At 45.2% G+C, this 12504-nt stretch overlaps 1 protein-coding gene across 2 annotated transcripts; it reads right to left on the bottom strand.

The window, feature by feature from the left end:
• Positions 1-5248: 5248 nt before the first annotated feature.
• LOC122235438 (histone H2A-Bbd type 2/3-like) lies at positions 5249-7079 on the bottom strand. Of its 2 annotated transcripts, none has more exons than XM_042974919.1 (2): positions 6383-7079; positions 5249-6103 (listed from the first exon to the last, which is right to left on the bottom strand). In XM_042974919.1, exon 2 carries the CDS (start codon positions 5702-5704, stop codon positions 5363-5365), a length of 342 nt encoding a protein of 113 aa, XP_042830853.1. In that variant the 5' UTR covers positions 5705-6103; positions 6383-7079; the 3' UTR covers positions 5249-5362. The 2 variants fall into 2 exon arrangements, with proteins under 2 accessions (XP_042830853.1, XP_042830852.1); XM_042974918.1 differs by having other exon boundaries at positions 5249-5968.
• Between the last annotated feature and the right edge of the window lie 5425 nt (positions 7080-12504).

The raw sequence follows: 12504 nt of genomic DNA, 5'->3' as shown, positions 1-12504 counted from the left end.
ACACACACACACACACACACACTGGAATATTAGCCATAAAAAGAATGAAATCTTGCCATTTCCAACAACATGGATCCATCTAGAAAGTATAATGCTCTGTGAAATAAGCCAGTCTTAAACTGGAATTTACAAAGAAAGTGGTTAGGTTGCATGCTCTTTCCTGCTTTTGCTTTTCCTGGTGTATTCCTCTCCATCTGTGCTACGGGCCTGGCTGGCTGCCTTACTGTTTTATGACAAAAATGTTTAGGAGTTATGGAATGTGGCTGGTGATAGTATTTGGATTTGGGCGCCAGGAAAAGCCTCCTTAGGCCTCTGGTCTAACTCCTTGCCTTGAGGAAGTGGCAGGGAAGGATTACTAGAAAGCTTAGTGTCGGATGTATGAACAACATTAGAGTTCTCCAGAGAAATAAAATGAATAGAATCTCTCTATGTATATGTGTGTGGATACTTACATATGTTTATATACACATACATATACACATATATACATGTTTGTATGTACAAACAGAAAGATTGATTTTAAGGTATTGGTTCACAAGACTGTGGAGGCTTGAAAAGCCCCAAATCTTCAGGATAGGCCAGTAGCCTGGAGACCCAGAAAAGAGGTGCATTTGGAGTCCCAAGGCAGTTTGCAGGCTTAATGGCTGAATTCCTCTCTTCCAAGGAAGTCAGTCTTTTTCTGTTAAGGCTTTTTTAAAAAAAATGTTTATTTATGAGAGAGAGAGAGAGCACAAGCAGGGGAGGGGCGGAGAGAGAGGGAGACACAGAATCAAAAGCAGACCCCAGGCTCTGCTCTGTCAGCACAGAGCCTGATGTGGGGCTTGAACTCATGAACCTCTGGATCATGACCTGAGCCAAAGTTGGATGCCCAACAACTGAGCTACCCAGGTGCCCCTCTGTTAAGGCTTTTAATTGATTGGATGAGGCCCATTGACATATGGGGGGGGTAATCTGCTTTACTCAAGGTCCACTTATTTTTTTTTAATTTTTTTAATGTTTATTTATTTTTGAGAGAGAGAGAGAGTGGGGGAGGGGCATAGAGCGAGGGAAACACAGAACCCAAAGCAGGCTCCAGGCTCTGAGCTGTCAGCACAGAGCCTGACGCGGGGCTCCAACTCACAGACCACGAGATCATGACCTGAGCCAAAGTTGGGTGCATAACCGACTGAGCCACCCAGGCACCCCAAGGTCCACTTATTAAATGTCAATGTCAACTACAAAATACCCTCACAGAAACATCAAAAGTAATGTTTGACCAAATGTCTGGGTACAGTGGCCTAGTCAAGTTGACACATAAAATTAACCATCACAGGTACACCCTTTATCAACTTGGCACCAAGACCCATCTCCTTAAAACGTTCTTAAACTCTTAATAAAGATAATAACAAGATTCTACTTAGACCTAATGTGGTACAACGATCCTGTGTACAACCAAAACTACAATACCCCTTTCCCCAGTAGAGGATGCACAGTCCTTCAGTAATATTTGCTCTTCTCCTTGACATCCTGGAACTTCAGTACTATGATGTAAAGTTAATACTTAAATACTATGATATAAATTCAATGCACTCCATATTTATAGGAGGATAAGTGAGGGAAGAAAGCACATTTTAGGCATACAAACTTACAAACATTGATAACAAAAGAAGGGAAAATATTCATGTCAATTACAATCCCTGTTTCTGTAACTGATCACATAATCATAGCTGGTATTCATAATGCACAATTACACTGACATGAATAATCTAAAATAGTCAAATTGATCAATGGTAGTTACCAGGGCCTGAAGGGAGGGGGAAATGGAGAGTTACTAATCAATGGGCATAAAGCTTCAAATCAGCAAGATTAATAAGTTCTAGAGATCTGCCATATAACATTGTACCTATAATCCATAGTAATGTATTATACACTAAAGAAATTTATCAAGGGGGTAGATCTTTTAGGTCTATCCTAAATAGAATAAAATTTTATAAAGAGATACTCTTAAATATAAAGACACAAAGATTAAAAGTAGAACAATATTTTAAAAAGTAGAATATATAAATATATATTATAAAAACAGAAGGCATAGAAAGCTAGAATGGTTATTTAGATATTAGAAAAATTCCAATCATGTTAGAGATTTTAGCATCACTCTTGTGGCAAATTGAAATGTGCTCAATGATCTTTTATCATTAGTTAATTGCAAAATAAAGCCACGATGAGATATCACTATTTATCTACCTGATGTAGAATGGCCAAAACTAACCAGCTGGCAACATCAAATGTTGGCAAGGATATGGAACAACTGGGACCCTCACACATAGTGGGAGTATAAAAGGGTACAAACTCTTTGGAAAACAGTTAAGCAGTTTCTTATAAAGCTAGATATACACCTAACCTATTACCTAACACTTCCACTTTTAGGAATTATCCAAGGGAAATGAAAGCATATTAGCACACAAAAACTTTAACACACATATTTATAGTAGGTCTTTTCGTGATAATAAAAAACTAAAAACAGGCCAGATGTCCATCAAAAGTTGAATGTATAGGGGCGCCTGGGTTGCTCGGTCGGTTGGGCATCCGACTTCCACTCGGCTCATGATCTTGCGGCTCGTGGGTTAGAGCCCCGCGTTGGGCTCTGTGCTGGCAGCTTGGAGCCTGGAGCCTGCTTCAGTTTCTGTCTCCCCTTCTTTCTGTCCCTCTGCTGCTTGCACTCTCTCTCTCTCTCTCTCTCTGTCAAATATGAATAAACATTTAAAAAATTTTTTAAAAGTTGAATGTATAAACATAGTGTGGTTTATTAATACAGCTGAATAACACTGATGAAAAGGAATGGATCATTAATACATGCAAAATATGGTTGAATCTCAAGCTTCACTGAAAGTAGTTACACTTTTGACGCCATTTATCTGAAGTTCTAGAACTTCAAGACTAATATGGGGTAGGAAAAAATAAGATCAGTGGTTGCCTACAGGAAATGAGGATGAGACTAATTGGGAAGGGGCCCAAGAAAAATTTTCATGTGATTTATCAGTCCAACTCTTTAGTATTTAGCCTAGAGAAATGAAAATTTATATTTATACAAAAACATGTCCATAAATGTTTATAGCAGTTTATTCAAAATTTCCCAAACCTGGAAACCAGAATGTCCTATAATAAGCAAATGATTAAACAAACTGTGATATACCCATATAATGGAATAATACTTGAACATAAAGCATAACTATTGATATATTCTAGTTGAGCAATCTAGATAAACCTGGAAAGCAATATGTTGAATGATAGCAGCCAGTTTTAAAGGTGACATACTGTATGAATATATTTACAAGATGTTCTGGGAAAGGAAGTTCTACAGAGATGGAGAACAGAGCAGTGGTTATTCTCAAGATTAGGTCTGAGGAAAGGGTTTCGCTAATGTTGAGTTTAAACTCCTCCAAAGTACAACTGCTTCAGCATTCATTTTATGTGGATAAGTGACATGCAGGGGTCTTGAGAAAACATGAGCCTACCCTCAAGTGCATGCCCTAGATGACAACCAGCTGAGTCACAAAGAGTGTAAGAACCTGACAAGACTTCCCCAATCATCCTAGTGTTAGTCTCTCCTGCCTCCCAGGTCCTCCCTTTGTGGGTCCCTTAGATAAGACTTGCACAGAGCTTAACAAAACACCATTCTTTTTTGTTTGTTTTGAATTGGTCAATCCAGCCTGAGCCTGGAAACCCAGAAAGATTTCACCTATGAACCTTAGTAAAGGCATATGCCCAGGTCCTGTTGCCCCCTCTCTGCTTATGCCCTGCCTTGACCTCCCCATGTGGCCCGCCAGGCATGCTGTGTACCTCTTCAGGAGCTACGAGTAATACACCTCTCCGTTTCATTTTCCCTTTCAGTCTCTGTTGAAACTTGGCTCACCATCGCACACACTTACCCTGGGTTCTCCTTAAATTTTTTAAGTGTATTTATTTTGACGGGGGTGGGGGGGGTGGGGGGGCGGGGAGACGGCGGGGCAGGAGCAGAAAGAAGCGGAGAGAGGGAGAGAGAGAGAGACGCTCGCACTGGGAGCTCAGAGACCCATGTGGGGCTCGATCTCATGTACCGTGAGATCATGACCTTAGCCAAAATCAAACTCCCACGCTCAACCAACTGAGCCACCCAGGCACCCCGGGGCTCTCCTTAAAAGTGTTAATTTAACAAAAATCACAACTAAAAAGGGACAGTAGTACCAAATCAGAAACTATTCTGTGTTGACGAAGCTGTTCCATAGCCTGACCGTGGTGGTGGATACACATATGTATACAAATGTTGAATTCATAGAACTGGGCTCCAAAAGAGGTTGATTTTTTGTATAATGTAAAACATAAAATAAAAAACAAAAGAAATAACAGCATCATGGATTGCATACAGTATCATCCCTAAGATTTAGTGAAATCTTACTTTAGCATAATTTTATATATGTATGCATATAAAATTTTACACATTTAATTTTATTATATATATATACTTAGGTATGCATATAAAATTTTATACATTTAATTTCCTTTAACTCTTCTAATCACTGTTCTAAAATGGAGGGCAAGTATTATGCTCTCATTATAAAAATGAAATTGAAGTTTCAGCGAAACACCAGTACCATAGCAGGAAAGCAGTAGGCATAAAATGTCTTACTGATCAAATTCAAACTACATAAAGCATAAAGAAATAATACTAAAAAATGTAGGACTCACACTTAGCCATTATTCTGGCTTTGAGACCCTATGGTCTAGTGCAAGATACTTATGCAAATTAAGGGTTCTGGGGGAAGAACTCTTCCAGGGGCAAAGTTGATACATAACAAAGCCAAGGAGTGAGGCCTTGCCTGGTGCCAGTCTTGTATGCAAATCATGGATCCTGGGGCGGGGCCTGGCCAGGTGCCCGCTGTGGCTGGGTGACAGCCTGTTTACCCGCGTTGCCGAAGGCGTCTCCCAGAATCTGTAACCGAACCGGCCCGAAACCCAGCTCGCCGTCCCGCGTGACCCCAATTCCAACCTGGCAGGGTTCTCGCTCGCCAGGTCCCCCCGCCCCGGTCACTCGTCACCCCTCCCGTCAAAGCCTCCACCCGAGCCAGCCTCTCCCGCCCAGGGCCACCGCCTGCATGATCCCCGAGACAAGCTGCTCTGCTGGGTCTTCCCCGACCACGACCCCCTCCCCACCCCCCCCCACCCCCACCCCCGACGAGGGACGTCCCGCGACCACGCCCCACACACCAGCGACAGAAGCACTCACGCGGGTTTCTCCAAACACTTTATTGGCTTTCAGGGACTGCCTGAGGCACCAGGCCGGCCGGGGCCCACCCCGGCCATGAGTAGGCCTGGCGCCTGCCGGACCCCACGTCGCGTGGGACAGCTAGTACCGGCCCGGGACCGCCTGGGAGATGATGGTGGACTGGAAGAAGGCGCTGAGCAGCGGGTGGTTGTGGACCACCATGTCCACGACATCCGGGGTGATGAGCCTCCTGCCTCTGTTGCGGGCCTCGATGCCGGCCAGCTCCAGGACCTTGGCCGTCAGGGACTGGATGACGGCCGCTAGGAAGATCGGGGCGGACGCGCCCAGGCGCTGCGAGTAGCGGCCCTCCCGCAGGAGGCGCTCCACGTGGCTCACGGAGAACGTCAACTCGGCTCGGGCAGTGCGGGAGCGGACCCGGCTCTGGCCACCGGACGACCCTCGACGGCTCCTCCTCACAGGCATGCTGGGCCTCGGCTGCGCTCTCTCGGACGGGCCTCGGTCTGGCGTGCGCTGCGGGAAGCGGTCGGGTGCGGCTGGATGCGGTGCGATAGGGCTGGATGCGGTCGGATAGGGCTGGATGCGGTCGGATAGGGCTGGATGCGGTCGGGTGTGGCTGGATGCGGTCGGATAGGGCTGGATATGGTGCGATGTGGCGGGAAGCGGTGTAAAAAGCCAGTTGGCCCGAAGTTTCCGACCGGCAGGGTTCCAGAGCCGCTACTCTATATCCTAGAGATCACAGACCGACCCCATCATTGGTCGGGTGCGCGTTTTGGGACACGTACATCCGGTGAAGTCACTGCTTTCCCATGGGCCCCCGCTGCAGAGAAACAGTGCTGGGCGGGAGCCTGCTCCCTGGAACCCCTGTTTGAAGGAACGCTGGCTTTTGGCTGGGCGGGCGCATTGTGCACACACAACACGCGTGTAGGAGCCAGCGGCCCCGAGTATACACTAGAGGGGTCGGGCGACCACCACGGCCGTCTAGTTCCAAACCGTGGCACCACCCCTCAAAGAGACCCCTGTACGTGTCAGGCAGCCAGTCCTCACCGCACCCCCCTGCCCCCCACCCCCGTCCTCGGGAGCCCGCAGGCAACCGCCAGTCGGCTTGCTGCCCATAGGGGTTCGCCTGTCCCGGACACTTACTTCTTTCTGCACGCGGGATCGCTGGGCGAACAGGCGGCTTTCTGTGCCTGGTTGCTTTCCCGTAGCGCAGCGTTGTCACTAGGGTCCGTTCGTCCGTGTGGGAGCGTGAGTCGGCACTTCAAGCCTTTTCACGGCCGAGTAATATTCCACCGCAGGGACACACCGTGTGTGGCGGCCTCTCCCAGTTCACGGGCTGACGGGCAGCTCCGCCATTCCCACCTTGCGGCAGATGTGAACAGCGCTGCGCCGAGCATTTCCTGCACAGGGTTCTGTCTGAGCGCCTGTTTCTGATTCCCTAGGGTAGGAAATTGCACTGGGGCTGCGATTGAGGGGTCGGGTGCTAATTCTGCCGGTCACTTACTGAGGAGCCGCCCAGCGGATCCCCACAGCAGCTCTGCATTCCCAGCAGCAGTGTGTGAGTCCCAGTCCTTGCGCACCCTCGCCCGAACCCGTCTTTTTGCCTTTGTTTTGCTTTCTTGTGCCTAGAAGAGCCATCCTACTGGCTGCGAAGTGGTGCCTCATGGCGGTTGTGATTCGCATCGCCCTGTTGGCGCGTGATGTTGAGCGTCTTTGCATGTGCCTCTTGGCCATTTGCACATCCACTTTGGAGGAACGTCTGCTCAAGTCCTTTCCCATTTTTTAACTGGGCTGTTCGTTCGTGCTTTCATTGCTGACTTGTAGGTGTTCTTTACGCATTCTGGAAAATACACCCTTATCCCACGTGTGATTTGCAAATGCTTCTCCCATCCTGTGCGTTTTGTCCTTTCACCTTCTAGACAGAGTCCTTTCATGCACAAAAGTTTTTGGTTTGGATGGTGTACAACTTATCCTCTCTCCACCACCCCCCTTCTTTTGTGGCTGTGCTTTTGCTGCCCTATCTAAGGAACTCTGGTGGTTAACTTTATGTGTCAACTTGACTATCCCATGGTACCCAGTTATTTTATCAAACACTTTTCTAGGTGTTAGGTACTTTTACGTGAGATTAATATGTATATTAATAGAATTGCAGTGAAACAGATAATTCCCCATAATGTGGGTGCTTCTCATCTAATCAGTTGAAGAAAAAAAAACTGGAAAAAAAACTGATGTCTGCCAAGGAAGAGAGAATTTTGTCAGTGGACTTTCTTGGGACTTGAACTGCAACATCAACTCTTCCTTAAGTCTCCAGCATTGTACACCAGCCTGGAAATTTTGGTCTTGCCATCCTCCACAATACTGTGAACCAATCCTGAATCGTCTCTCTCCCCCTCTCTCTCTCTCTCTCCACACACACACACACACACACACACACCCTTGTTTCTGTTTCTTTGGTGAATTTTGACTAATGCAGATTTTGATACTAAGAAAAGTCCTAAAGCAACAGAATCTTAAGAATGAATTTTCTAAATTTGGTTCTGGAGTTTCTGGAATTTGTTCTCTGGTCTCATTAGTTTTAAAGTTACTAATGAGTCTATTGCCAATGGTAAAGAAAACACTGATAGTCCATGACCTAATATGGTAATAGAGATACAGAAAATATCACCACTGTATATTACTAATCATACACTAATAAGAGGCAAGGTTCTTGGTGACCATATATATAAAACTTTAGAACATTTTTGTCAAACTCATAAACATAATGAGTTGGTTGTGAATGTCTCTGGACAAAGTGGGGAATTGTGGGGAATAAGCTTAGGAATCATTGACCTTACACCAATGGGTTAACAAGGTTTAGGATGAAAGCATCCAAGATTATGTAAACAGGGCAGAAGTGCCCCCAGTATAGAACAGAGGCATAGGAATAGGAAGCCACAGGATGAAAGCATCCAAGTTTAGGTAATCGGGGCAAAAGTGCCCCCAACATAGTACCAAAACAGAAAGCTGCTTGCACAGGAAGAAGGACGACAATAGGTAAACAGGTAAACAGGGCTATAGACCACAGCAGGATGAAGTTGCCAGGCGGAGCTAATTAGCAAAAGAATGGTGCTTTGTTGACCCTGTGGTAGCATGCTCTATCTCTCTTATCCCCTAGTCCCAGTGCCACGATTTTTGTTTTATATTTACCCAAACCCCTAACATTGCCTATCTTCGAAACCCCCTTTCTCTCACACACGAGTTAATGTTCACTGTTTCATTGTCTCTTTGTGCACATCCATCACATTTGTAAGCCTTCTGATCCTAATAAAAACAGAGCAAGGACCCTTACTCGGGGTTCTTGTCTCCTCCTGGACATTAGCCTCTCTTGCATTTTAATTGTGTGGCCACCCTCTTGCTGGCCAAGAGAGAACTCCAGACCTAGAGTTTATGACAGGGAATAAATGAATGAGCGCTGGGATTCAAATTCTCAGCTCAAGTGTCACACAAATGACCTGAAAACTTCTCTATCTTCCCTGAAGCAGATATTTCCTGTAGCCACAGAGCTGAGTTTTCTGAAAACCAAGCCCAGAAACTCATTCTGTGAGTGGCTGAATTGCAATGAAAATTGAATTCCCAGCCTTGCAGAATGTTCATTGTTAATGTATGGGTGAAAATTGGAATGGAGGTAAATAGGAAAACTTTGATGAAGCTGGGGATTTTGAACCCCTAGATTCTGATAAGTCTTCTTTGCCAATAGAAACAACCTCTCTACCCCTGTCCAAGGAGATTAAACCTGCATGGCTCTGGGGAAACTGTAACAGCCTCCTATGAAGTATTTGTCTTACAAAACACTACCATTTCTCCTCAGGACCTCCACCACCCCTTTCTGTTTCTAGACCTATAAGTAGAGTCAAGTCCTAGAAGGCCCCTACAGGTGAGACACAAAGTGATCCATGAGGAGGTATACTACACTCCAAAGAATCACTTTATTTTTCTAATTTATACAGAGAAATCCAGGGAATACATATGGGAATGGATATTAAGGGTGTGGGTGATGGTGGAACAACATAAAGTTGAATCAAGCTGAATATATTGATATGGGCCCACGAAGCAGTGACTGTGTTTTTAATATTGCAACTTGGGGAGCTAGAAAGGACTCTAGCTATGTGTTTGATTATTTGGCTGCAACATGAACCAAAAGGTGGCCCACAGTAAATTAACCTGACCTGTTCAACCTGCCTTGGTGTACTGTAGAGGGAGGGATTCAAAAGCTTAATGAGATTGGAATATGACAGTGGATTCGTCATTTAATATCTTTTCATCCACCCTGGGAAGGTTTAGACGACACATCTTTCATCACAACTGTGGGAAATAAATTTGTGAGGAGACCCCCCAGAGCCCCAGCTCTTTGAAGAGCTATCTGATGACTCTTGTCTGTAGCCAGAACTTAACAGTGGAAATTGCTGCCACTGAATTGAGAAATCTAAATGCAGTAGGAGTGATTAGACCTTGGGGTGGCAGGGGCCAAGCAGCAGGCACTCAATAGCCCAAGGCAAGGCAGGTATGGTTACCATAATGGACAGCAGAGTCAGAGCAGCAATCACAATAGTGTGATTCATGGACACCTGTGATGTTGGCTAGTTGGTCACAATGTTCCTAGGAGTGAAGTAGATAGGAAGATGTAATATTTAGCTAGTATTACCATAATGAAATACCATGGACTGAAGGACTTAAACAACAATGTTTTTTTTCTCACAATTCTGGAGCCTAGAAGGTCAGTATCAAGGTATCAGCAGAGTTGCTCTCTCCTTGGCTTGAAGATGGCTGCCATCTCACTGTGTTCACAGATGGACTTTTTTCTGTCTGTTCATCTTTAGTGTCTCTGGCTCTTCTTATAGGGTCACTGATAAAATTGGATTAGGGCTTCACCCTATGATTTCATTTGACCTTAATTACTTCACTAAAGGCCCTGTCTTGAAATAGTCACATTGGGGGTTAGGGCTTCAATACATGAATTTTGAGGAAACACACTTCAGTCCATAATAGCAGCCCACTAAATTCTTACTTGATCTGTATAAACAGAAGAGTTTTAGATGTAGTGAACAAAAATCTAACTTGAATCACAAAACCTGAAAGTCAGTGACCCCAGCCAAATCCCAAACTTGAGCAAGTTTACAGACCCAGAAATCCTTGGATGGAGGGGAAGCAGCATTCCCTTGAGAAAGGACCTTGATACACTGCCCAAAATGTCTACTCTTAATCTTTCCCTAAACCTTCCCCAAAGGGACCTACAGATTTTTATCAGTATGATTTTGAAGTGGAAAAAAGGAAATAATCAGACCTTTGGGGGGACTACTGGACCCTGGCTCTGAACTCATTAATTCCAAGATACCCAAATTATCATTATGGTCCACAAATCAGAGTAGGGGCTTTGGAAGTCAGGTGATCAATGGAGTGTTAGCTCCAGCCCATCTCTCAGTGGGTCCACTGGGTCCCTGAACCCATTCTGTGGTTATCTCCCCACAGTTCTGGAAGACACAATTAGAATAAACATACTCAGCAACTGGCAGACCCCACATTCATTCCCTGACCTGTGGACTATTCTGTTCAGGGCTATTTTGTCAGGCAAGGCCAAGTGGAAGCCACTTGAACTGCCTCTACCTAAAAAATAGTAAACCAAAAGCAATACTACATGCCTGGGAGTATTTCAGAGAATAGTGGCACCATCAAGACTAGAAAGATGCAGAAGTGGTGATTCTCTCTATATCCCTATTGAATTTGCCTATCTGGCCTATGAAGAAGACAGATGAATCTTGGAGAATGACTGTGAATTAGCATAAGCTTAACCAGATGGTGACTTCAATTGCAGCTGCTGTGCCAGATGTGGTCTCACTGCTTGAGCAAATTTACATCTCTACCACTACCTGGCTTACAGCTGCTGAAAGGCAAATGCCTTTTTCTCCACCCCTGTCCATAAGGCAGTTTGCTTTCAGCTGTCAAGAGCAACAACACACCTTCACCATCCTACTTCAGGGATATATCAACTCTCCACCACTGTGTCATCATTGAGCTTTCGGGGATCTTGATTATCTTTTCCTTCCATGAGATGTCACACTACTCCGTTATGTTAATGACATTATGCTGATTGGACCCAGTGAGCAAGAAGTAGCAACCACTCCACACTTATTGGTAAGACATCTATATGTCAGGGGGTGGGAAATGAGTCCAACTAAAATTCAGGGGCCTCCTTCCTTAGTGAAATTTTTAGGGGCCTAGTGGTGTGTGGCATGTCAGGATATCATTTCTAAGGTGAAAAATAAGTTATTGCATATGGACCCTCCTATGCCCCCAAAAGAAGCCCAACACCTAGTGGGCCTCTTTGGATTTTGCATTTTGGAGGCAACATATTCCTCATTTAGGTGGTTATTATGGACCATTTCCAAGTGATCTGAAAAGGTGCTAATTTTGACTGGGGCCCAGAACAAGAGTAGATCTACAACAGGTTCAGACTCTTAGGCAAGCTTCTCTACCACTCAAGCCTTATGATCCACTAGATCCAATGGTGCTTGAAATATCAGTGGCAGATAGGGATGCTTGTTTGGAGACTTTGACAGGCCCCTATAGATGAATCACAGCACAGGCCCTTAGGACTTCAGACCAAAGCCCTGCCATCCTTTGCAGATGACTACTTTCCTTTTGAGAAATGATTTTTTGGTTTGTTACTGAGCCTTGGTAGAGACTGAATGCCTAACCGTGGGCCACCAAATTGCCATGTTATTTGAACTGCCCATCACGAACTGGGTGTTCTTTGACACACCAAGCTTTTCTTTTTAATAAAGTTGGGTGCACACAATGGCACTCCATCCTCAAATGGAAGTGATATGTATGAGATTGAGCCTAAGCTGGCTAAAGGCACAAATACATTATGTGAAGAAGTGGCTCAAACACCCATGGTCTCCACACCTGCTACATTGCTCCTCTCTCCCAGCCTGCACCTATGACCTCATGAGAAGCTCCCTATGATCAGTGAACAGAGGAAGAGAAGACTTGAGCCTGGTTTACAGATGGTACTTCATGACATGCAGGTGCCACCCACAGATGGGCAGGTGTGGCACAACAGCCCCTCTTTGGGACACCCCTGAAGTACAGTGGTGGAGGGAAATCCTCCCAGTGGGCATAACTTAAAGCAGTGCACCTGGTTGTTCACTTTCCTTGGAAGGAGAAATGGCCAGATATGTGTTTACATATTGACTCATGGGCAGTACCCAATGAATGGTTTGGCTGGA

The sequence above is a fragment of the Panthera tigris genome, chromosome X, assembly GCF_018350195.1.
Source record: "Panthera tigris isolate Pti1 chromosome X, P.tigris_Pti1_mat1.1, whole genome shotgun sequence".
NCBI classification, from domain to species: domain Eukaryota; kingdom Metazoa; phylum Chordata; class Mammalia; order Carnivora; family Felidae; genus Panthera; species Panthera tigris.
Note: the sequence above shows the minus strand (reverse complement) of the source record. Positions and strands in the feature narration are given on the sequence as shown.

Excerpts from the sequence above, each read along its gene's own strand:
- LOC122235438 (XM_042974919.1), bottom strand. The coding sequence starts at position 5,704 with ATGCCTGTGAGGAGGAGCCGTCGAGGGTCGTCCGGTGGCCAGAGCCGG.